This window comes from Equus przewalskii, chromosome 1, assembly GCF_037783145.1.
Source record: "Equus przewalskii isolate Varuska chromosome 1, EquPr2, whole genome shotgun sequence".
Lineage (NCBI taxonomy): Eukaryota > Metazoa > Chordata > Mammalia > Perissodactyla > Equidae > Equus > Equus przewalskii.
The window spans coordinates 144920194-144945154 of NC_091831.1; the positions used below are offsets into that span (position 1 = coordinate 144920194).

The 24961-nt window shown below is 38.6% G+C and overlaps 1 protein-coding gene across 7 annotated transcripts in view; it reads left to right on the forward strand.

Annotated features, from left to right (window-relative positions):
• The window catches only part of SPG11 (SPG11 vesicle trafficking associated, spatacsin), a 77649-nt gene that overhangs the window by 35115 nt on the left and 17573 nt on the right, over positions 1–24961 (forward strand). For all 7 annotated transcript variants that reach the window (XR_011528851.1, XR_011528853.1, XR_011528854.1 and 4 more), the window contains 14 exons: positions 1283–1389; positions 3418–3563; positions 4577–4738; positions 7232–7298; positions 9773–9938; positions 11189–11394; positions 11652–11760; positions 12726–12885; positions 13267–13539; positions 14164–14364; positions 15121–15228; positions 20784–20946; positions 23034–23248; positions 23693–24446. Coding sequence is in view for 4 of the 7 variants with exons in the window: in XM_070581695.1 (XP_070437796.1) it covers positions 1283–1389; positions 3418–3563; positions 4577–4738; positions 7232–7298; positions 9773–9938; positions 11189–11394; positions 11652–11760; positions 12726–12885; positions 13267–13539; positions 14164–14364; positions 15121–15228; positions 20784–20946; positions 23034–23248; positions 23693–24446 (2837 nt within the window). In the remaining 3 variants the exon portion in view is untranslated. The remainder of the gene's footprint in view (positions 1–1282; positions 1390–3417; positions 3564–4576; positions 4739–7231; positions 7299–9772; positions 9939–11188; positions 11395–11651; positions 11761–12725; positions 12886–13266; positions 13540–14163; positions 14365–15120; positions 15229–20783; positions 20947–23033; positions 23249–23692; positions 24447–24961) is intronic.

Below are 24961 nucleotides of genomic sequence, written 5' to 3' on the forward strand. Positions count from 1 at the left end.
TAAAAAATGAAAAATGAATATGAAAAAATGAAAAAAAACCCTTTTCTTTTTGAAGTAGTTCCCCCACTCCAATACTTGGCACAATCTTTTAATTCAATGCTTCATTCAACTGAATGCTTATCATGTATTTTTTGGTGATGTTAATTCTGTAACATCTCTCTTAACCTTTTTAAATAATTGGAGATTAGAATAAAATGAAAGAAATGCTTTAAAAGTTTAAAAGAGAGGAAGATTCTAAAGGTTCACTTGGAGTTCTTTGATACTTTCATTATCAGGCAAGTGCTGAACAACTTTGAATTCATGGCTACTGCAAGTGTTGTTAGATATGCTCTAAAACTTGTATTTAGATAGATAGATAGACAGACAGACAGACAGACAGACAGACTGCTATCAATATATACCTACCTAAGATCAACCTGCAGAATCATATCTGTGGCTAGTGTTAATTGCTATTGGGTCAGTAGTAACAACAATAGCAGTAGTAGTCTCTCATGTATGAGTGCTTAGAATGTTCTTGGCACTAGGCTGAGTGCTTTACATGCATCCTCTCATTTAATCTTCACAAAAACCCTATGAGGTGGTTACTCCCTTCTCCATTTCACAGATGAGGAAGCTGAAGCTTCAAGAGACACCGAGTGCCTTACTTAAGGCACACAGCTGGGAAATGGCAGAGTTGGATTTAATTCTACTGTTGTTTGATTCTAGAGCCCATATTCATGTACTAATGAGAACATCTTTATTTTATTTTGTGTAGTAAAGACTAGGAATTCAAGCAGAGGGTGTATTTCTGGTTCATATCACTGAGGCTTACTTAGACACAGAAATATCTTCGCCAGAGCTGCTGGCAAGAAAAGATTTAAAAGCCACATTTTCAGAGGACCTATTCTGAGCCTTAACTCCTCAGTCCTACCTTCTCTGTAGTTGTGTAAAGATTTTTAAAAACCTCTTATGTTTGAAAACACTAAAGAGTTTTTATTGTAAAAACTGATAAAATACAAAGTATCTTAAAGTGCAACGTATCTGTTATACAGAGTTTGTAAAATTTAAACATGGTAGTAAACACGTTTTAAAGAATATTGTCTCTTTCCCTAAAATTTTCTCTACTTCCTGGTCATAAGGAATATGTAACACACAACAATGAGAGTATATTATGTTATATTTACCTTTTAATTCCAAGGTTCTTTTTTTTTATGCTAGCTATTGCTTGAGCAAATGTGGTTGTAACTGTCTTACCCTGTATGTTAATCAGAGTTTTGGTTTTTTTTTAATTTACTATATATAGACTTAGTCCTCCTAATTGTCCTTTTTTGGAAAGAAAAGAATTACATGAAGCTCACCCGTGGTTTGAATTTTTAGTTCAGTGTCGACAAGTTTCCAGTAATTTAACAGGTATGGGTATACTGTATTAAATACATAAATTTTCCTTCGGTAAATAATTGTCTGTTGAATAGCATTCACCTTGTAAACTCTTTAAATAGATCATTTTGCTGTGGACAAATATCTGAGCGTAATCTAGGCTCAAGCTTTATTTAAGAAGCAGAAGACCAAAAACGTTAGTCTCTTGCAAGCCAAGAAAAGCCAAACTTGGAGCAGACAGCGTGTGTTATGTTTCCATTCCCCCTCAGCCTTGTGCTCTCTTCTGTTTGGATTTGTCTCATCAAACCAGTTTGTCACAAGCTGAATTTCTTCTCTCTGGTGGATTAACACTCTTTTCCCAGGAAGAAGTGGTTTGTCTTCCAGGTGCTCGCCCCGAATCTTTTAGTAAGGGGCTCCAGATGGAGTGAAAAGAAATCCACAGTATGTGTAGGATAGTCATGTCTTCTGTAGCAGAGCCACTGACAGAGAGCTTTGCTCTGGTTATAATCAGATAGAAAAGCCCTGTGACCCCTGAGGACCGAGCTGGTGTTATTCCAGAGTTTTGGAAAAGGGGACAGGCCAAGCTACTACACAGGCAAGGAAGGTCAACAGCCAGTCTTTCACTTTTATGTAATGCCCAGTTTCTTTCCAAATGAAGAATTTTTCATAATATGGGTTGGGTGTTTTGTTTTGTTTTGTTTGTTTTTTTGTTGCTGATTATAAAGTAATATAAGTTCATTGTAAAAACAATTGGAAGCCACAGACAACTAATCAAGAAGGTAACACCTCCATAGGTGGATAGCCTAGGTAGGTAGGAAGATAACTATCATAGGTAACTCTTGATATATTGTAATGTATTTTGTTCTGGTTATTTTCTCTATACTATTTTTTTTTTTACCTAGTTTATATAGTATTTCATCCAACAAAATTTATTGATCTCCTACCTTGTGACAGTCTCTAAGTGCCAGGGCTACAACCATCTATGTGTTTGTATACTATTTTTTTCATATAGTAATTATAAGAATTTTCCTGTGTTCTTAGAGACAAGGACTAGTTTGTGTCTACATAATATTTCATTGTATGAATGTACTGTAATTTACTGTTCTCTCAGTTTTGACATTGAGGCTGTTTTCACTTTTTTTCTATTATAAATAATAGTCTTGAATATATTTGAACATGAAATTTTTGTCATTCTTTCAGATTATTTCCTTAGTACAGATAGGTTCCTGGATATAAAATTACTGGGTTAAAGGTTGTATGCATTTTGAAGGTTCTTGCTATAAGCCAGATTGCTTTCAAGGGCGGATTGTACCATTTTATCCATTAGTCCCAGCTTCTGTATACCCTGACCAGCTCTATGCTTGAGGATGATTATTTTTTTAAATCATTGCTGATTTGATAGGTGATATATAGTATCTTATTATTATTTTAATTTACATTTATTTATTGCTAGTGAATTAATATTTTTTATGAGTCAGACATTTATATGTCCTCCTTTGTAAAATGGTTATTTCTTTTGTCTATTTATCTATTTAGAGTCAGTATTTTGGGCATTGATTTGTATGCACTCTTTGTTGAAGATGTTAATCCTTATGTTGTCATCTGTTGTTAATTTTTCCCCCTAGTTCGTTACTACCTTTCCATTTTCTTTGTTTGAATAGAAGTTTTTATTTTTATGTAGACAAATCTTTCACTTTTTCCCTTTGAGATATTTTCCCATTGCTTTTAAACTTAGAAAGTCCCGGGGCTAGCCCTGTGGCTGAGTGGTTAAGCTCGCGTGCTTCACTTAGCAGCCCGGTGTTCGCAGGTTCATATCCCAGACGCAGACCTACACACCACTCATCAAGCCATGCTGTGGTGGTGTCCCACATAGAAGAGCTATAAGGATTTACAACGAGGATACACAACTATATACTGGGGCTTTGGGGAGAAAAGAAAAAAAATGAAAGTCCTTCTTACTCTGGATAGAGTTAAAAATTAACGTTCTTTCTCAGAATTATATAATTCTTAATTTAGTATTTCTCTCTCTTGAGGAGAAAAATATACTCTTTTATTTTCTAGATCCCAAATTAATCTTCCAGGCTAGCCTTGCAAATGCTCAGATTCTGATTCCCAGCAACCAGGCCAGTGTGAGCAGTATGCTATTGGAAGGACATACCCTCCTGGCCCTTGCTACCACAATGTATGCTCCTGGGGGTGTCAGCCAGGTACGGACAACACTTTTACCTATTATGGGGAGATAGGACTGATTTTAAAATTAGCAGAAATATCTATGTATTTTCTAGATCTCAGTTGATATTACAATATAATTTGCAAGATTTTCGTTAAAGAGCATAAAACAAGGGTGAATTTTTAAATTTTATATCCTCTTAAATTGAAAGGGAACTAATATATTGTATGGAGGTTTTTTTCCCTTTGTTTTGTAATACTCCAGGTTTGTTTTCAGGATAGAATCAGGATCTGATTGCTCCTGGGAGTAAATATACTTTAGATATGTGACTTGGAAACTAGACTTACTATTTGTCCTCTTAGAGGGATAAAAAGGAATTCATAATTTTTAGCTACTCATAAGCTTTTTTTGAGGGAACCAGTAGAAATTTGGCTGTGTCTGCTTTTTTGCAAGTATAACGTGCCTGGTTAGAACTTAAGAATGCCGTTAAACATCTAATCTTCAAAAGTTTCTTACTGATGCTAACTTAATTTAATACCACCTGTTTTAGATTGTTGCAATATATCTTAACTGATATGGCTATTTATTCCTCTGTTTTTAATCACCTGTCAGAAATTAGTCATAGAATAATTTTATAGCTGAGGGGGAAGGACCTAGGAGTCATCTAGTCTAGTAATTTTCTTCCTTTAAAATATTTATTTAATATCTAATCAAATAGTTACTATTTTAATATTTTAAATATTGTAGTACCAGAGCCTTTTTTTCAAACAACTTTTCCACATAGTCTGAAAACCACTGATCTAGCTAAACTTCCTGATTTTGTGGATGAGAAAACTGAGGCCTGATCTTAAAATCTATCCTAAGGTAAACACAGCTAGTTTGTTGTAGAACCAGAACTGGAATTATTGGCTTCTGAGTCCTTCTCTAATGCTATTTCCACTACCATATACTCTCCCAAGCTAATCTTGTTTCGCAGGGTTCTTGTGAAAAAAGGCCTTGAATTTGGAGAAGAGAAAAACATTACACTGTGTTATCTGTCTTTTTATTTAGGTTGTTCAGAATGAAGAAAATGAGAACTGTTTGAAGAAAGTAGACCCCCAGCTACTGAAGATGGCATTAACTCCTTACCCCAAGCTTAAAACTGCTCTCTTCCCACAGTACACTGCCCCTAGTGTCCTGCCACCCGACATTACACTCTACCACCTTCTTCAGGTACAGTATTTTGGTGGCCAGTATTTAGGATTATCAGTCAGGATTTCAGCCAGGAAAACAGAAACCATTCTAGGTCTTTAAAATGGAGGACATTTACCATAGGGAATTATTTACACAGAGTGATAGCAGAATGGAGAAACCAAACATGTGATGGTGAGAGAACAAAAATTGATAAAGAAGGAAGCCATCAACACCCCTAAGGCTGTAAGAACAGTGCAATAATATGGTGTTATCGGGACCGGCCCAATGGTGTAGTGGTTGAGTTCGCGCCACTTCAGTGGCCCAGGGTTTGGATCCCAGGCATGGACCTACACACCACTCATCAAGCCATGCTCGGGTGGTGTCCTACATACAAAAAATAGAGGAAGATTGGCATAGATGTTAGCTCAGGGCCAGTCTTCCTCAAGCAAAAAAGAGGAGGATTGGAAACAGATGTTAGGCTCAGGGCCAATCTTGCTCACCAAAAAAAAAAAAAAAAAAGGAAAGAAAATGGTGTTATCAGAACCCAGAAGCTAGAGCCATCTCTGAGAGCTAAATGCACAACCAGGCTGCCTAGTGGGTGCTGGGAACATAGAGAGTGGGGCTGGAACCTTGGAAGAGATACCCCAGAAAACAAGGAAGGGGAAAAATCTCTTGGTTTCTAACATCTTCCCACCTTTAATCTCCCGTGTTGTCTCCCATGGCTAAGCCTATCTGGTAGCCAGAGGGCAAGTGAGCTTGGGAAATAGAGTTCTCTGCTATACAGGACAGAGCCTGGAGCCTCGGAAAAGGTGGAAGTGGATCTGAGAGCAGACAGATAGTGAGTGACCAGCATACTTGTCTGCTGCTCTCATCAAAACCCTTCTGTTCTACCACTGATAGCTTCTAACTGTCTCTTCTTAATGAATACAGCTGTTTGTTTATTTAAATCAGTGCTTCTTAATGTTTTTCTGGACAAAGACCTCTATACCCAGAAAAATCACACATATGCATATGATTTTGCTTATATTTCAAAGGAATTCACAGATTCCCTAAAACCTTTTCAGGGATGCTCAGTTAAGGGCACCCTCTTTTGCTCATTTCTCATTTCAAGACTTTAGCTATTTTTTTTCTGCATACACATATTCCCATAGTGTCTTCAATTCAAAATAAGCTCTATAATCCTATAAAGGTACCAAATCTCTCTTACTCTAATGTGAAGAATTTTTAGGGTATAGACTGGCACTACTCAAAAAAATGGTCCCCAGATGGGTGCCAGGCCACACGCTGCTTGTTGCTGGTGTGCGATGGGATTAGGATCTTGCACCAGAACATAAATCTGTCACTGAGCACACTGTTTAGTTCAGCAAGCTTTTTTTTTTTTTTTTATAAATGTAGCAAGACTTTCTTGAAGACGGAAGCAGTAAGCTGGATGTGTGTTTACCAAAAGCTTCTTATCTCATTGCAGACCAGCACTTTGAGTTGCACTGCTTTAAACTATATGTAAGTGGATTGTATAAAAACATAGTTTCACTACCTACAGTGGATTCAATCAGCCTAAAACATAAGTGGTTTCAAGTTGTTGTTTGTTCTGTTTTCAAGTTGACTGATACAATTTTTTAGTCCTGTAATTTTAAGAAAAGTATTTCTTGCTTAGTAGACCACAAACTCTCCTTTAATTTTAAATTGAAGCTGCACCTTCTGTAGCCATCCAAATCTGGATTTAATAGCTCTCTTTTCTCGTTTATCACTTGTACCATCTGTTTACAGGCTTTGCTAAACTTTTGGCCAAACAGCTAGTGCTGCCTGCTCTCAAACCCTTTCTGACTGACTTGACCCTAGTCCGCTTTTATTTGTTGTTGTTGGTGATTTGTTTGGCACATTCCTTTAACTCTTTCATTTCCTGACCTGCCTTATTCACCTTGTCATGTTTATATTTTCTAGCCACTTAGTGCTCTTACCTTTTGATTCCAAAAGCATTTCTAAAGCCCATTTTACATTATAATTGATGCTGCTTCTACCAAAAGAGAGTACACTTTGCAGGTGTAGATTGAAATAAGAGGAGTCTTTAAAAGAAACACAGCCAGTTCTTCTTCTTCTTTTTTTTTTTTTTGCTGAGGAAGATTCGCCCTGAACTAATGTCTATCACCAATTTTCCTCTTTTTTGCCTGAGGAAGATTAGCCCTGAGCTAACATCCCTTCCTAATCTTCCTCTATTTTGTAGGTGGGTCACCATCACAACGTGGCTGCTAATGAGTGCTGTAGGTCCACCCCAGGCCACGGAAGCCAAGCAGGTGGAGCTTAACCACTAGGCTATAGGGCCAGCCTCCAGTTCTGTTTTTATTAAAATAGAAAAGTGTCTTATACATTCTTTTTTGTTTTAGCTGTGTTCAAAGAATTTATGCCCAGAAAGATAAGGTTTTTAATTGCGGAGGAGGGAAGCAGACTGCCTGTGAAGTCCTTTTATATCATTTTATTTACTTATTTTAGAATCAATTAACTTTTAACTCTGATTTTGCTTTTCCCCTTTCCCAGTCGTTATTGCCCTTTGATCCCAGCAGATTGTTTGGCTGGCAGTCTGCCAACACACTAGCTATAGGAGGTAAGTCATTGCAGGTATCTCTTGCGTTAGAAATATTTCAGCAGTGTTGACAGTAGGAGTTAGTTCATGTAGAACCAATCTGGGTTTTTTCACTGCTTTCTCTTTTTAAAAATAAAGGCACATTCCAGTGGACAACATTTTGTAGGAGACTGAATTGAAAACATATTGTGAGTTTAAATCATTGGATTAGGTCACTAGTGTTGTGCTTGCTGGGAAATGTGACGTGTACATATCTGCTGAAATTTCTCCCGTGCCAGAAATCCCTTTGTTAACAGTCTGGCGTTATAAGGTGAAGAGCATAGGTGTTGGCATTAGACAAGTCCTGGTTTTACCAGGTAGTAGCTGCGTGATCTTGGACAAGTGATTTAACCTCTTCAGTTACCCAGAAAGTAGGTTTAATAACACTGCCCACCTCACATGTTACAGGAGAATGAAAGGAGACGAGGCCTTTAGAAAGCTCTCACAGTTCCCGGCACGTGGTCGGCCCAGATGCACACACTGCCGTCCTCTCTTCCAGACCATAGGAATTTCTCTGATTTTTTTTTTGTGCCGTTCTTAAACTGTGCTTTTTTATTTTTTTTAACTTTTGCATTTAGAGTTAGCCTTTAATATCATGTTACCTGTGGTGCCTCTGCTATATTACTCTAAAGAAGGCTTCAAATTAATCCTTCGCACATAATAGATATCCCATAAATATTTATTGACATACATAAAAATGAATTTTCTAATGTCTCAGTTTTATAAGTTTAAATTTCAAAATACTGAATTTGCCTAGTATCCAGAGCCCATTGCAGTGCCAGGCTTGTAAGAGATGTTCAATAAATATTTATTAAGTGTTGAATAAAGTGGTGCTTATTGCATTTTCAAATGAAAACACACTTTCTAATCTCAGTGAAGTTACTAGAGAGGAGACAGAATTCCTTGTGCTGTTCTGATACCCCCACCTCCTCACTTAACGAGTCCTGACCCTCTTGGAGGTGGAGCACTTTGATAGGTACTGGGGAAACAGAGAGGAAGTTAAAGGCATGTTTTCTGCCTGGTTTTTAGAAGGTTAAAACATATTTTATGCAATAAAGCACAAAGCAAATGAAACAGTTATTGTGAAAACATATTACAGATTTATAAAGTTGGAGAGTTGTATTTAATTAGGTCACTTCTTTTTTCATGTGGTTTTACCACTGAAAGGGGATGTAAGGCAACTGCATGATGACTTGGCTTCTGTGGCAGACCAGAGGAAAACTTCCCTTTGGGTAGCATTTTCTCTTAAAAACAACCTCCACTCTAGGCCTCAACTGCTGAAAAATCAGGGTCTTGTTTGAGTGATAAACTCAAGTTTGCTCATTTGGCACCTGGAAGTGCTATATACTTTACATGTACTCAGCAAATATTTAATGGATGAGTGTATGGAATTATAAGTTACCAAAGTCACTTTGATCTTACAAAGAATACAGATATGGGATGTGAAAATTTTTTAATCTCAAACTGGGGTGTAATTTTAAGTAATAATTTTGTAAAGATGACAGACATCTTTAAGGATCTTCGTTATTTTTTAAAGAAGCCAAATCACAATATAAAGAAATCCTTGGAATTCTGTGGAGGATAAAACTTTATTTCAGAAATAAGCTTTGAACTTTGCAAATAAGAGCATATGCACTGTTTTCCAGAATTGGTTCCATAACAGTTAAAAACATTATTTTATCTTTTTATTTTTTTGTAGGTAGTAAGTGGTTAAAAGGCAATTAAAGATTAGGAGTTGACAAGAGTGCTTATTTAGTACTAACTTCTCACATCCAAATATCTTCTGAGTTTAAATTTCTCTGAAAAGAGAAAAAATATTTTTTCTGCTGTTTTCATGGGCACAGAGGAACTTGGAACTACGCTGCTGGTCTTATAAATATGGTACCATTGTGTAGATAATAAGGTGCTCTATGAATATAACATCAGGAAACACAGCTAGTGATAACAAAAGAAGAGGATAGGAGGATATTAATATAGAGAAAAAATGTTTTTCCCAGAGTATTTATTGGAGAAAAGTACAGTGAGTTGGCCTTGGTGAATAGAGGACTCTTAAATATGTTAAGTAGGGATTTCATTGTGTAACGAGCTGCATGAATGGATTAAAAAGCTCCTTTTGCAGACCGTTAGCTGAGATTTTGTAGTTAAAGGGTTATTGCTGTTGTGAAGTTAAAGGATCATCACATATGGAATTAAAGCATCTAAAATTACAAGTTCAATGGGGGAAAAGTGTAATTTATAAATTTTTATGCAGCCTATCAAGTACACGTTTTTGTGTAAAATGAGGGCTTCGCCACATTAAAATAAAACTATTAAATTTGGTGGTTCAAAGTGGTACACATGGTACAAAATGATTATAGCAACAAGTTTTCTTTTACCATCGTGAAGTTTTCCACGTGCAAATCTGAAGTTAATCATGGTGAGGCGTAGAGAATTAATATTGCTTCACTCCCCCCCAGATGCATCGAGTCACCTCCCCCATTTCTCTAGCCCAGACCTGGTTAATAAGTATGCTATCGTGGAACGTCTGAATTTTGCTTATTATTTACATCATGGACGGCCATCATTTGCATTTGGTACTTTTCTGGTCCAGGAATTAACCAAGAGCAAGACTCCCAAGCAGCTGTGAGTATTTAAAACATAATTTGTACTCTTAATAAAATGCATATTTGTGAATTTTACACATGCATTTAAAAAAACATACTGGAAACATGTACCACAGTTAACAGTGATTATATTTGGATGGTGATTTTTTTTCATTTGTGCTTTTCTGCGTATCCCAAGTTTTTGAGATTTAGCAGGTGTTACTTTTGTTAATAGGAAAAAAAGATAAATATATTTTAAAAGATAATAAATATATTTTTAAACCATATTTTTAAAAAATGATCTATGAGGCTGTCCCCGTGGCCGAGTGGTTGGGTTCGCTCGCTCCGCTACAGGCGGCCTGGTGTTTCGTTGGTTCGAATCCTGGGCGCGGACATGGCATTGCTCATCAAACCATGCTGAGGCAGCATCCCACATGCCACAACTAGAAGGACCCACAATGAAGAATATACAGCTATGTACTAGGGGGCTTTGGGGCTAAAAAGGAAAAAAATAAAATCTTTAAAAAAAAAATGATCTAGCTTGCCAAACGTTAAGAGTTACTCTAAAGAGAGAATAATATAATGAGATGTGAATTCTGTATTTAAGGTCTTTGTCTTTTATAATTCACTTTTATAAAAAGCACAGAATTTGGAGGAGTATTTGATATAATGAGAAGTTAAATATAGATTTACTTGATTGGTCTGTTTTATAATTAAGAGAATAATACATTTTTATGGTAAAATATTCAAGTCATTCAGAAGGGTAAAAAATGAATGGTAAAAGTCCCTCAGTCTGCTGTCCTCATTCTCCATAATAAATAAACATGGTTAATTTCTTGTCGTCTTTCCTTGAAATTTCTCTTTGCATATGAAAGTACATATGTGAGTCCTTTAGAATGTATGTGCTTTATGATGTCAAACTTTAGGTGGAATTAATTTTCTTGGTAAGTTGTATACATACTCATAATTGATAAGATCACAGGTTGACAGTCTTGGAAATTCTACACCATGTTCCCTGGATGAAGTTGGAAGCAAGAAAAATTTGGACTATACGTAGGTGTTTTAGGAAAAGGTGAAATATAAGAAAATGGAGGGCTATGGAGCCAGAGGACGACTAAAAGCTGCTAAGAAACTAAATGGTTGTGTGCAACGGGCTCAAAAAGGGAAGGAGGAGGAAGCCAAAAATCACTTGTCCGACACTCCATGTACCACTGACGTGATTCCATTTGCTTTTCCTGGTGAGAGACAATTTTCACGCGCTGATGTGATTTTGATCCCTTTCTTTTTCAGGATCCAGCAAGTAGGCAATGAAGCCTATGTTTTAGGCCTCTCCTCCTTCCATGTACCTTCAATAGGAGCTGCCTGTGTTTGTTTCTTGGAATTGCTTGGCCTCGACAGCCTCAAGCTCAGAGTTGATATGAAAGTGGCCAATATAATTTTGAGCTACAAGTGTGGAAATGAAGATGCTCAGTACAGCTTTATCAGGGAGTCTCTAGGTACAGCACCTTTTCTTTATGTGGTTTGGTTTGTTTAGAGGACAAGGAATGAGTAGGTTTAAGACATTGAATTGTGAGTGACTGGGCAGGAAATAGTTATCTTCCTGTTTCATCCTTTGCCTGCAGTGTTTGTTCTTTATCTCACTTTCTTGTGTCCTCTAATTGGGTTCTGAAATGGCCCCAGGCCACACTCTTCAAACAAAATGCCAGTTCCTGACCTTTTCTCTTCACCATATTTTGTTTATATTCCTTAACAGCTGAAAAACTATCTAAACTGGCTGCGGGTGAAAAGGCAACCACAGAAGAATTGCTTATTCTCTTAGAAGAGGGTATATGGAACAGCATTCAGCAGCAGGAAACAAAGAGGTTTGTGAGTTGCAGTCCCAACCTCTTTTCCAGCAAGTTTTATTGTTCCACTGTGTGTTTGCCTAGTCGTTCTTCCAACACCTCATATGTTTTCACCAATCCACCTAGACCTTACCTTCTACCCATTCAGTATATAGCTGATACTCAGTAAATGGATAATGGGTTTTAATTGCATCTTGCCATCAGTAATAGGAGGGCAAAGATAATGATCCCCTCTTTAGACATTGAGTTCCCAAGAAATGGAGAGAGCTTTATCTCCTCCACTGGCCTGCTGGTCAGAGAAGTCTCTTTCGTGTTACATGTTGAAATCATTTCAGAAGATGTGAGACGAATCTCACAAAATTTTACTCTAAGTGATGTCTTTAGTTTTTCTTGCTGATGTATATCCGTTGATAATGGAAGTTGTGGTGACCATCTATCTACAAAAGCCCCTCTTCTTACACTTTCATGCCATCTTTCCTCTGTGCTGGCGCACTGGGGCTGACCCAGCCACCCCTGACCCGGGAAGCCCACCATTCCTCTGTACCTCCTATCACTGACTCTGTGCTCGACAGGTTCCTGCTTTCAGCAGGAACAGGTCCCGTCCCCTTAGTGAGGAATCCCAGGCCCCTGTCGGGGCTCTGATAATCTAAAGTGAATCATACAAGAGAATTAAGCACTGAGAAAATTTCTGGAGTGACTATTTTATCAATTCTCCTAAAGATGGTACATAGCTATTTTGATAGATACTTGGTCGATTAAAGGGATGAATTGTGAATTGTGCCAGTATGCTAAGAAATGCATTGTGTGTTATGGGTAAAAGAATCCTTTTTTTTTTCAAAGCAGTCTAATTTTTGGTATTTGTTGAAAGGCTTTTTAGAGATATACTATAGTTAAATTTATTTAATTTTTACTAATTTTCCAGTTTAAAACTAGAGCTATATTTTAACAAGTTTTTTCTCTACCAACCCCACCCCCAATTACAGATTATCCAGTGAATCCAGCAGCCAATGGGCATTAGTGGTACAATTCTGCAGGCTCCACAATGTGAAACTGAGCACGTCTTACCTTATAGAGTGTGCCAAAGCAAATGACTGGTTACAGTTCATTATTCATAGCCAGCTCCATAATTACCACCCAGAGGAGGTAAGCCACCAGTTGTTGCCAGTCATTCAAGAAGAGGAAGTTGGAATACTTATTGGAAGAAAAATAGTGTTCTTCCTGTTGTGTACACATAGGCTTTCGTTTGATATGACACTATTAGTTTTAGTAAGATTTCAGCGGCTTGACTTTAGACAAAGGACTAGTCATTAGTACTAAAGAGGTGAAGGAAGAGTTTTTGTGACTCCAGATTGAAAATGGAAATTCACTCAAAAGCAACAAACAACTTTGTAAAATTATAAGGTCACCTCTGACACAGTTCAGGGTGAGAAAGAACACTTTAGCCTATGCTTTTCTCTAACATTTTCAGCTCCCTTTAAAATTGAAAGTTGGTTGTCTGTTTTAATCATCTAATATGTTTTCTAGGTGAAATCTCTTCTCCAATATTTCAGCCCTGTCCTTCAAGACCACTTACAGCTGGCTTTTGAGAACTTGCCCTCAGTGTCCAACTCCAGAATGGACAATGATCAAGTCTGCAACAGGTCCCCCCAGGAACTCCAGAGAAACAAAGAAGAGACGACTGATTTCTTTAAAATTCTGCTGCAGTGCTCAGAGGAGCCAAACTCCTGGTGTTGGCTCCTAGCTGAAGCAGTGAAACAACAGGCCCCTATCCTCAGTGTCCTGGCCTCGTGTCTCCAGGTGAGGATCGTGAGAAGCCTAAATTAAGAACCCAGAGAATATAAAAAGGCGGGGGGCAGGAGACAGGGAAAGCTAATAATCAGAGAGGAAGTGGGGTGATGATTACAGTGAGGCTCCCCCATGTGTTTCCAAGGGTGCTGGAACTTTGTGGTTCTCTAGCTTAGACTCCAGGCCATCTTGTGCCCTGACGATCAGTAACTTAAGTGGTCAGGGCCTTAGTTCCTGGTTGGCCATTACAGAGAAGAATGCTTCAGTCCACTGACCCCCCAGTGTCTCTTGAGCAGGGACGAGGGATGCCCTAGGCAACCCTCTGATCAGCACTTCTGTGAAGGGCGGCCCTGTTTTCTTATACTTAGTACTTCCCTGACTTCCACATGTATCCACTCAGTCTCTTGGCCTTTTGAACTGCCACACTCTGCAGGACAGTTTATAATACTTCCTTGATTGTTCATTAGAGTTTTTTCATGTCTGAAGGCTTTTTAAGCCATTTTAACTAATTTAGTGAGATGACTTGTTCTAAATAGGAAATATCCATTTGTAGTTGTAGCACTGCGGGAAACTTCCTCTGTCAGGTCATCCAGGCTCAGTGGTATTTTATTTTGAAAAGTTCTTATCCAATGGCAGGATTCCAGTGCTATTCCTTGTCTCTGTGTTTGGATCATCACTTCTGTGGAGGACAGTGTTGCAGCTGAAGCAATGGGACAAATTCAGGGTTCAACGGAGGGCCACACTTGGGACCTTGAGGACCTCTCAGTCATCTGGAGGACATTATTAACGAGACAGAAGAGCAAAACTCTCATCAGAGGTTTCCAACTTTTCTTTAAGGTAGTAATAGTCACTTCATTTCTTTCCTGAGTTTAAAAGGGTTACTTCAGAATATCCCTCGTTGGCTTTTTCAGTTATTCCTATTCCTGGATGTTTTTCTTAGCCAACAAAAAATAATGGTAATAAAACTGCCATTTATTTAGCAAAGTGCTTTATATACATTATTTTAGTTGGTTCTCACAATAATCATATGCAAAGATAATATTGTATGAGAATATTAGGAAGTTGTATTATCCTCATTTTACAGAGTAATAAACCAAGGCTCACAGAACTAACTTAACTAACATGCCCAGGGTTCTCAAAGTACTTTAATAAGTGGTGTACTTATGGTTCAAATCCATACTTTCTAATTCCCGAACTCCTGTCTTCTGCCTGAAAAGCTGCCACTGAAGTGATGGAAATGTATGGAGTGCAGACAGCAGTAGGTTGGCGGGTCAGTGGAACCCGTTATCTAGGAGTGTATGTAGAGGTGTTCTAGCACCGCCTAGTGGAATATTTCCTACTCACGTGCGGGGGACCAAGTATAGAATAGACAGAAAATGGACTGTTGAGTAGATGTACCTGGCCTGAGTATCTTTTTTTCCAAAAGGAAAAAGAAATAGAAATTTAGCTCCCTTTCTTTTTAAAATATATGATTTAATTCTATGAAGCTGTTATTAATAGTATTTGTGTATTTAACCTCTTATATTGGCATTATTCATTGAGAAAATAGTATTAAGTTGAGGATTTTGTAATTTCATTCACTCTTCCTCAAAGGATTCCCCGTTGCTATTGATGATGGAAATGTATGAACTGTGTATGTTCTTCAAGAATTATAAGGAAGCCAAAGCAAAACTATTGGAGTTCCAGAAGAATCTTGAAACTGTAAGTTAGAATTTTAGTGCTCTCTCTTGCTGATCTGAAATTGTCTGCTAGTAGCCAGGATGTGGCAGCAGGTGAACAGCTGTCATGTAGCGTAAGTCAGTTGTCTGTACTGTTGCAGAGATGAGGGGTCAGGGCAGGAGTTGTGGGGGCCCTGCTTACAGCACCTTAGTTGCCAGGAATGGCAGAGAGATTTCATCTAATGTGGTAACTCTGATCAGTCTCTTGATGCTGTAGCCAAGCTCAGTGGGAAAGAGATTAATGGTATCTGCTTTGGATGCTAGAGAGGAGTGTGGTAGTACATGGGCCACAATTGCCAATTCAAGACAGCTCCAGCAGCCGTTGAGTGTGAAGGGTGTTTAATTCTGCTTTATTCACTGTGACAGAAGATAATGGCGTTTTTCATCCTCACTCCTCGTGGTCCCTGTCCACATGATGCTGAGCCTTGTGGTCAATTTCAGGCTTTACCTATTCAGATGCTTGTTTCAGGCCTATTATATGTGGTGCTAATTAACCTTATGGGAAAAAAGAGGAAGTTACACGAAAGGAAAAGAAATATGCCTTTGTCTTGCTTGGGGTTTCAGCACTTTTGTCTTCTCTACCCCAAAAGAGCTCTGTGATAAATGAGACAAAACTGTATACTGATTCTACCTGACAAATATATCACAGTGGAACCTCATCATGGACTTTTGTTCTCAATCACGTTGGTGTTAACTGCAATGAAGATTTAAAAGTTAAATTATTTGAAAATGTTGAATCAGTTATTCCCATATGCCTGAGGCTCCTAAATCACAGAAAATAGGGACATTTATTCTCTGTGGCTGGGGCATTACCGGGTATCTTCTTCCTTTTTTGTATATATGTTATTTTTATTGTGGTGAAATACACCTAACATTTACCGTCTTAACCTTTAAGTGTACAGTCCAGTGGTATTAAGTTGTTGTGCGACCATCACCACCATCCATCGCCGTAACTCTTTTCATCTTGTAAAACTGAAACTCTGTACTCATTAAAGGATAACTCCCCCTTCTCCCCTGCCCCCAGCCTCTGACGATCACCGTTCAGCTTTCTGTCTTTATGAATTCGACTACTCTGAGTATCTTATGTAAGTGGAACAGTACAGTATTTGTCTTTTTGTGACTGGCTTATTTCACTTGGCATAATGTCCTCAGAGTTCATCCGTGTTGTAGAATGTGTCAAAATTCCCTTCCTTTTTAATGCTGAATAATATCCCATTGTATGTATACACCACATTTTGTTCATCCATTCATCTGTTGATGGACACTTTGGTTGCTTCCACATTTTAGCTGTTATAAATAATGCTGCTATGAACATGGTGTACAAATATCTCTTCAAGACCCTGCTTTCAATTCTTTTTGGGTATCTGCCCAGAAGTGGAATTGTTGGATGATATGGTAATTCTATTTTTAATATTTTGAGGAATCTCCATACTGTTTTTCCAGAATAGCTGTACCATTTTACATTCCCAACAATGGTGCACAAGAGCTCTAATTTTTCCACATTCTCACCAAAACTTGTTTTTTGGGGTTTTTTGATAGTAGTCATCCTAATGGTTTTGAGGTAGTATCTCACTGTAGTTTTGATTTGCATTTCCCTAATGATTAGTGACGCTGAGCGTCTTTTCATGTGCTTATTGGCTGTTTGTATATCCTCTTTCGATGTCTCTTCAAGTCCTTTGCCCATTTTTGAATCAGGTTGATTTTTTGTTGTTGTTGAGTTCTAGGTATTCTCTGTATATTCTGTATATTAATCCCATATTAGATATATTATTTGCAAATATTTTTCTCCCATTCTGTGGGTGGCCTTTTTACTCTGTTGATACTGTCTTTTGATGCACAAAATTTTAAAATTCATTTCCTGCATTACTCTCTTCTTTTGTATTTAGTTGATTTTTTGTAGTGGAATGTTTAAATTCCTTTCTCATTTCATTTTCTGTCTATTCTATAGCTATTTTTTTATAGTTACCATGGGGATTACACTTCACATCCAAAAGTTATAAAACTGTAATTTGAATTTATACCAACTTAACTTCAGTAACATACAAAAACCACTCCTTTACAGCTCTGTCCCCACCACTTTTGGTTATTGATGTCATAAAATTACAACTTTATACATTGTGTGCCCCAAAACATAAACTAGTAATTCTTTTCAATGCATGAGTCTCTTAAATTATGAAAAAGACAAGATTTGGAGTTACAAACCAAACTTACAGTAACACTACATTTTACACTGACAATTTTTCTTTTTTTCTTTAAATGTATTAGTCTCTTAAATCATATAGAAAACAAAAAAACTATGCTACAATAAGACTAGCTTTTATAATTGTTTGTGTATTTACCTTTATTGAGCTCTTTATTTCTGCATACGTCTTTGTGGTACTGTCTAGCATCCTTTCATCTTACCTTGCAGGACTCTTGACTCAGCTTTTGTTTACCTGGGAATGTCTTCATTTCTGCTTCACTTTTGAAGGACAGTTTTGCCAGAGATAGGGTTCTTGGTTGACAGGTTTTTTCTTTGAGCACTTTAAATATATTGGCCCACTGTCTTCTGACCTCTAAAGTTTCTGATGAGAAATCTGCTGATAATCTTATTAAGGATCCCTTGTACGTGATCAGTCACTTCTCTCTTCCTGCCTTCAAGATTCTCTTTGTCTTTTGAAAGTTTGATTGTAGTATGTCTCAGTGTGAGTCTCTTTGAGTTCATCTTAATTGAAGTTCTTTGAGCTTCTTTGATGTTCATATGCATGTTTTTCATCAGATTTGGGAAGTTTTCAGCCATTATTACTTCAAATATTTTTCTCTACTCCTTTCTTTCTCTCTTTTGGGACTCCCAGTGAGTCTTTAATGTCTGGCTCTCAAAAGAGGAAAAAGCAAAGAATGAAGGGGGGAAGAAAAAGGGTGCTGGCCCTTTAAATCCCCTGAAAGTACTTAAGCTGGAGGAGGAGGGGAGTGCAACAATGGGAGAGGTGAAACAACAATGGCTGCCTGCCTCATTGCTCAAAAGCAGCTGTCAGCGATCAGAGCAGATCTCTGATATTTGGAAGACAGGTGCATTGTGTGTCATCCATTGTCCCCCAACCACCTCTGAGTCCTGTAAGGTGTGTACAAGCTGCTTCAGGAACGTGTGCACGGCTGCCTACCACTGTGACTAGGGTTGTGGGTTGGGTAGCTGCTACTGCACTAAGGCCTGAAATTGGCCAAAATTACTGCAGTTTACCTTCCAAGTCTTCCTCTGGAAGTTGCAAGCCTTCAACAGACTCCAGAGTTCCAAAATAGTTACAGAGAGATTCTGCCAGTGCACTTGTTGTCTAGGTGGGAAGACAGATTCCTGGTGCTTCCTACTCTGCCATCTCCCCCTGCCCCTCTCCCCTTTTTTTAAGGAATTTATTTTTCAGAGCAACTTTAGTTTACAATAAAATTGAGAGGAAGGTACAGAGATTTCCCGTATACCTCCTACCCCCACACATGCATAGCCTCCCCCATTATCAGTATCACTCATCAAAATGGTCCATATGTTACCAAGGATGAACATGCATTGACACATCATAATCATCCAAAGTCCATAGTTTACCTTAGCCTTCACTCTTGGTGTTATATGTTCTTTGGGTGTACATTTGGACAAATGTATAATGACATATGTCCATCATTATAATATACAGAGTATTTTCACTGCCCTGAAAATCCTCTGCCTGCCTGTTCATCCCTCCCTGCCCCCAACCCCTAGCAACCACTGATCGTTTTTGCTGCTTCCATAGTTTTGACTTTTCCAGAATGTGGTAAATTGGAATCATACAGAATTGTAGACTTTTCAGATTTCTTTCACTTAGTAATATGCATTTAAGTTTCCTCCAAGTCCCCTGGGTTGATACCTCATTTCTTTTTAAGGCTGAATAATATTACATTTTCTGGATATATACCAAGTCTGTTTATCCATGTCACTGAAGGACATCTTGGTTCCTTCCAAGTTTTGGCAATTTTGAATAAAGCTGGTCTAAGCATCCATGTGCTGGTTTTTGTGTGTGCCAGTTTTTGTGTTTTGTGACATAAATTTTCAACTCCTTTGGGTAAATGCCAAGGAGCAGGATTGCTGGATTGTATGGTAAGAGTATGTTTAGTTTTATAAGAAGCTGCCAAACTGTCTTCCAAAATGGCCGTACCATTTTGCACTCCCGCCAGCAATGTATGAGAGTTCCTGTGGCTCCATATCTTTGCCAGCCTTTGGTGTTGTCAGTGTTCCCATTTGCCCATTCTAATAGGTATGCTGTGATATGTTGTTGTTGTTTTAATTTGCGTTTTTCTGATGACATATGATGTAGAGCTTCTTTTCATATGCTTATTTGCCATCCATATATCTTCTTTGGTGAGGTGTCTGTTAAGGTCTTTGGCCTATTTTTTAAAAGGGTTGTTTGTTTTCTTATTGTTTAAAGAGTTCTTTCTATATTTTGGATAACAGTCATTTATCAGATGTGTCTCTTGTGTATTTTCTCCCAGCCTGTGGCTTGTCTTCCCATTCTCTTGACATTGTCTTTTGTTGGCAGAAGTTTTTGATTTTAATGAAGTCCAGCCTAGTAATTATCTCTATTCTGGATTGTGTCTTTGTTGTTCTATCTAAAAAGGCGCCACCATACCCAAGGTCATCTGAGTTTTCTCCTATGTTACCTTCTAGGAGTTTATAGCTCTGCGTTTCATATTCAGGTCCTCCCAGGTGTCTTCTTCTTCTTACCTGACCACCTCTGCCCCAGCCCCCTATAGACAGGCAGTGCAGCTGCTCTATCCTTGACTCAGCCCTTTACTTCCATATATTTTTTCCTTCAATCAGTTCTATCATCTGCCTGCTGTAGTCCCTCTTCTTAGAGCAACAGAGGTAGGTAAACAAGTAAATAAAGGCTAGGAGCCAATGTTCTAATTCAAGCTAATGAGGCCTGCTACTTGGAGTCATTTTCCTATTAATATTTTTAGCATTTGATTAAAATGACATAAATCCAGGCTTCTTAATTGAGATCCTACTCTAACGATAGTATAAACTACAAGCAAACTATTAGAACCAGTTGAGTAATGTTAAGCAAGTCTTTCTAAGAGGCCTTCATATGTGATTTCAGATCCTCTGGACACAAGGGCCGACCTAGATCCCTCTTGAAAGAAGCTCCTAAGTAAAACATGTCTGGTTAATTTCATAGCCACTCACAGGGCTATTAGTTTGACAGTCACTAACTAGGGGCATTTGCATCAGATCACTCCATCGTTAGTGTTCAGTCTTTAGGTCTTTTTCCCATCTTTGACATTCACACACGCAGCTCTCTACACCAGGACATCCCACAAAGAGACAAACTACAAAGCCACAGAGGAGGGCTTGTTTCTGCCAGTTCTCTGAGCCACGCCACTGATTCCGTGTGGAAAGGACCTGAATAAGCGTCCCCCTTTGTGATAGAAGATGACTTTTGATGGTACTGTGGCTTTCTCAGACATTCCCACATTTGGAGGTTTTGATTTGCTGTTCCTGTGAAACCACCTTCCCTGACCCTCTTTTGTTTTTCATAGCTTGAAACAGCAGCCACAAAGGTCCACACTGTCATCCCTGCCCCATGGCTGAAGGAGCAGGTGTGCTTTCTTTTGAAGCTTATGCTGCAGCAGTGTAGGACCCAGTATGAGCTGGGGAAGCTTTTACAGCTGTTTGTTGGAGTAGAGCATCTCTTCCCTGATGGTAAGACAATCCTTACAATTAAGTTACTGTTAAGAAATTAGCTTTCTTAATCTTGAAAATATTTTAAAAGGGCATTCAGGAAATTGAAATGCCTCTAATATATAACGTTACATTTATAGTCCTTAAGGGAGTGTGAAGAAGAGGTTCCAGGAGACTTCAGTCATGGTTAAAGCATTCAAAACATAGCACAACAAGATGTAACATAAACAATCCAGTTATCTGCTCATGCTAAGCAGTTGTCACATAGCCACATTTCCCCCCAGCTAGCCTCTGCATTACCCTGTCACTATCATTCTCTGACAAGTAACCTTAACATGCCATCGTTGCTCAGGGTCACAAACTAGTTTCAGGAATGCCTAATTTGTTTTGAAGTTTTCAGAGACGAGTTGTGCTTATTTTTTGCAGATTCATCCAGACATTGGCAGTTGCTAAGCTTGTTGCTGATTGAATGAAACCAATATTGCTTTACCCTCTTTTCTACTTGTTTGATAATTTCAAATGTTTGTTGAATGATAATGTTATTCTTTTACACTAGATTCTGACATTTTCACTACTAGGGTTATTTTATCACATTTAAACTTACAGATGTTCAGCTGGAGAGCTCAGATTTGCACAGAATATGGACAGACTGCTGGGCTCAGTGCCAGCGTTGTAGGCTGTGGGGCTGGTGACTGGAAGGAAAGAGAGGTGTTTCCAAAATGTAGGGTATTTAAGATAGTACTTGTCAGTTACTATGTAAACCAAACAGCAGGTCCTTTTAACATATAGATGTTTTCATTGATCTATAGTAATTTTAATTTTTTTCAGAAATGAATTTCCCGTTTTCTTGCTAGAGTTACTCTATTCTTCAAAAATTACAAGAATTGTCTACATTGTTAACCATTACCATAATGATTTTATTCATATAATTAAATTGTCTCTATTTTTATAGAATATTTGTGTGTGTGTGTGTGTGTGTAACATGTATGTGCTTAGAGAAAAGAAGTATTTTTTTAAAAAAACTGTATTTTAGGGGCCGGCCCTGTGGCCGAGTGGTTAAGTTCACACACTCTGCTTCAGCGGCCTAGGGTTTCGCTGGTTCGAATCCTGGGCGCAGCCATGGCACCACTCATCAAGCCATGTTGAGGTGGCATCCCACATACCACAACCAGAAGGACCTACAATTAGAATATACAACTGTGTACTGGGGGGCTTTTGGGAGAAGAAGAATGAAAAAACGAAGATTGGCAACAGATGTTAGCCCAGGTGCCAGTCTTTCCAAGAAAAACAAAAAAACCCTGTATTTTATATGAAGCCAGCAAAGAAACCCAGCATGCTCGTCCTAGTGGTTATTGTGTAGGGTGTCTCACTGTCCCTGGAAATGCGTAAACCAGAACACAGCCCAGCAGGTGGCATTGGGAGGAGGCTCTGAAAAATGTTTCTCATGCCCCTCCTTTATGGTAGGGCACACATAGGCTCTACACAGACTGGGAGTGAGAGCAGACCCAGCCACATAAGTTATTGGCAGAGTATGCCTAATATTACCAATAATAAGAATTTTGCGAGGACATCAGGAAGAGCTCAGCTGGGTCTCCCTGGGTTAAGTAGATAGATGTCCAGAGGAGCAGTTGATGCTCCATTCTGAATACAATGTGCCATGCTAGAGCTTTGGCTTTTGGCTGGCTGCAGTTTTAACTGTCCTGCAAGTTCTGTGTCTTGATCCATATGATGCCTACATTGAATGAACGAGAGAACAATCAAGGTAGGAGAAAAATCCAGAAAGAAGTGGAACTAACCTGAATGAATGGCCAAATCTTCCCAAGGTTGACAGAGTTCCTACTACATAGTAGGCCACCAGCCTCTGCCCTGTATGTAGAGCCAGATGTGTAGACTGAGTCCGTGGGCTAATCTCTGATAGTTCTTAGTATGTGGGAGCTGCCTTATGGCTTCCTCTGCTAGTTAACCAGAATAGAAAAATAGGTTTCTGTTTTTCCTTTAGCCACATTATTATGTTAAACAGACAGTTTCCTCTGATATTTAGTTACTCTTGAGATGCCATAGTGGCATTTCATTGATTAAATGTTTATATCCTCTTCTCTTTGGCACAGGTCCAGATGTGAAGAAGCTGTGTGTCCTCAGCCAGATTTTGAAAGATACGTCCATAGCCATTAATCATGTAATTATTACCAGCTACAGCCTTGAGACTTTTCAGCATGAATGTAGATCTATCTTGGAAAAACTGGAGACAGATGGACAGTTTGCTTTGGCCAGGAGAGTAGCAGAATTAGCTGAGTTACCTGTGGACAACTTGGTTATTGAAGAGGTATCATTAGTCTTTTAAGTTATTTAAAATCTTAGCTTTTTGAACCAGCATTAAACAGAGAATCAAATGAGATATGTAATTTATAGGAGATGAGGCTTTTTTACTTTTGACACACACATTACTTTCAGAAATGGAGAAGCCTAAGATGCCCATTATTGAAGAATGTATGCTTTAAATGTAAGGTTAGCTTACAGGATATGCTACAGTTATTTTCGTTTGAATAGAATTAAATATAAGGTAGCTTCTTGAACCCCATTCAATTAGATAAATTTAGAATTGTTTTTCATTCCTTAACTTTCCAGTTAAAATACCCAGGATCATCTGTAGCCAACCCCATATTCTCTGACTTGATTTCGTTTTGACAAGTATGGTATACTTAGCCTTAGCGTTTATGGTACTTCTTTATCCAGGAAAGGCTAAAATTCGCTTTGTTAAATTTCACAGATAACACAGGAAATGCAGACCTTAAAACACATTGACCAGTGGTCTCTGAAACAAGCAAAAATTGACTTCTGGAAAAAATGCCATGAGAATTTTAAGAAAAATTCCATTTCAAGCAAAGCAGCTTCTTCCTTTTTCTCAGCCCAGGCCCTTGTGGCATGTGCGTACCCGACTGAGGAGGGGCAGAGCAGCGTTGAGGAGCGCCATCTGCTGCTCACCCTGGCAGGGCACTGGCTTGCTCAGGAGGACCCGGTGCCTGTCAACCAGCTGGAGGAGCTGGAGAAGCAGATCTGGCTGTGCCGCATCACCCAGCACACCCTCAGAGGAAGCCAGGGGGAAACAGAGCCCAGATTTTCTCAACAGATCTCAACTAGTGGGGAACTTTCTTTTGATAGCTTAGCCAGTGAGTTTTCATTCTCCAAGTTGGCTGCTCTGAACACATCAAAATACTTAGAACTTAATGGCCTTCCATCCAAAGAGACTTGTGAGAACAGACTGGATTGGAAGGAGCAGGCGTCACTACACTTTTTGATTGGGCGCCTCTTGGATGATGGCTGTGTGCATGAAGCAAGTAGAGTGTGCCGGTATTTTCATTTCTACAACCAAGATGTTGTCTTGGTATTGCACTGTAGAGCACTGGCTTCAGGGGAAGCTAGTGTGGATGACCTGCATCCAGAGATCCATGCTCTCCTACAAAGTGCTGCGCTGCCTGAGGGAGAAGAAGAACCTGGCATTCCTCTAAGGAAAGCCCAAAGCAGTAAGTGAAGGAGAGCAGAATGCCCTGGGTCCTTAGTGGTGCTGTTGGCAGTCTCTCCAGGAAGAAAAAGGTCCCTTTTGGCATACTAGTTACACTAAGTTAAAGGGATAGCACCTCTTTTCCAGGTAATCCATAAACTAGGTAATTAATAGTCACTGAGGTAGAAATTCCTATGTCTTTTAATTAGCTATTATCAAAGTTAGAGGGAATCCATCTGACTTATAACTGGTTCATTGAAATTTATTCTATACGAATAATCATGTGTCCAGTTGTACATTGATAGTAAATACAAATATGGTTGATTTTTGTGTTAACCTTGTATCCTGTGACCTTGCTGAACTCACTTATCCTAGAAGTTTTCTTGTAGATTCCTTGGGACTTTTCTACAGAGACATCATGTCTGTGAACAGAGACAGTTTATTTCTTCCTTTCTAATCTGTATGCCTTTTCTTTCTTTTTCTTGCTTTATTGTATTGGCTGGGACTTCCAGTGCAATGTTGGATAGGAGTGGTGAA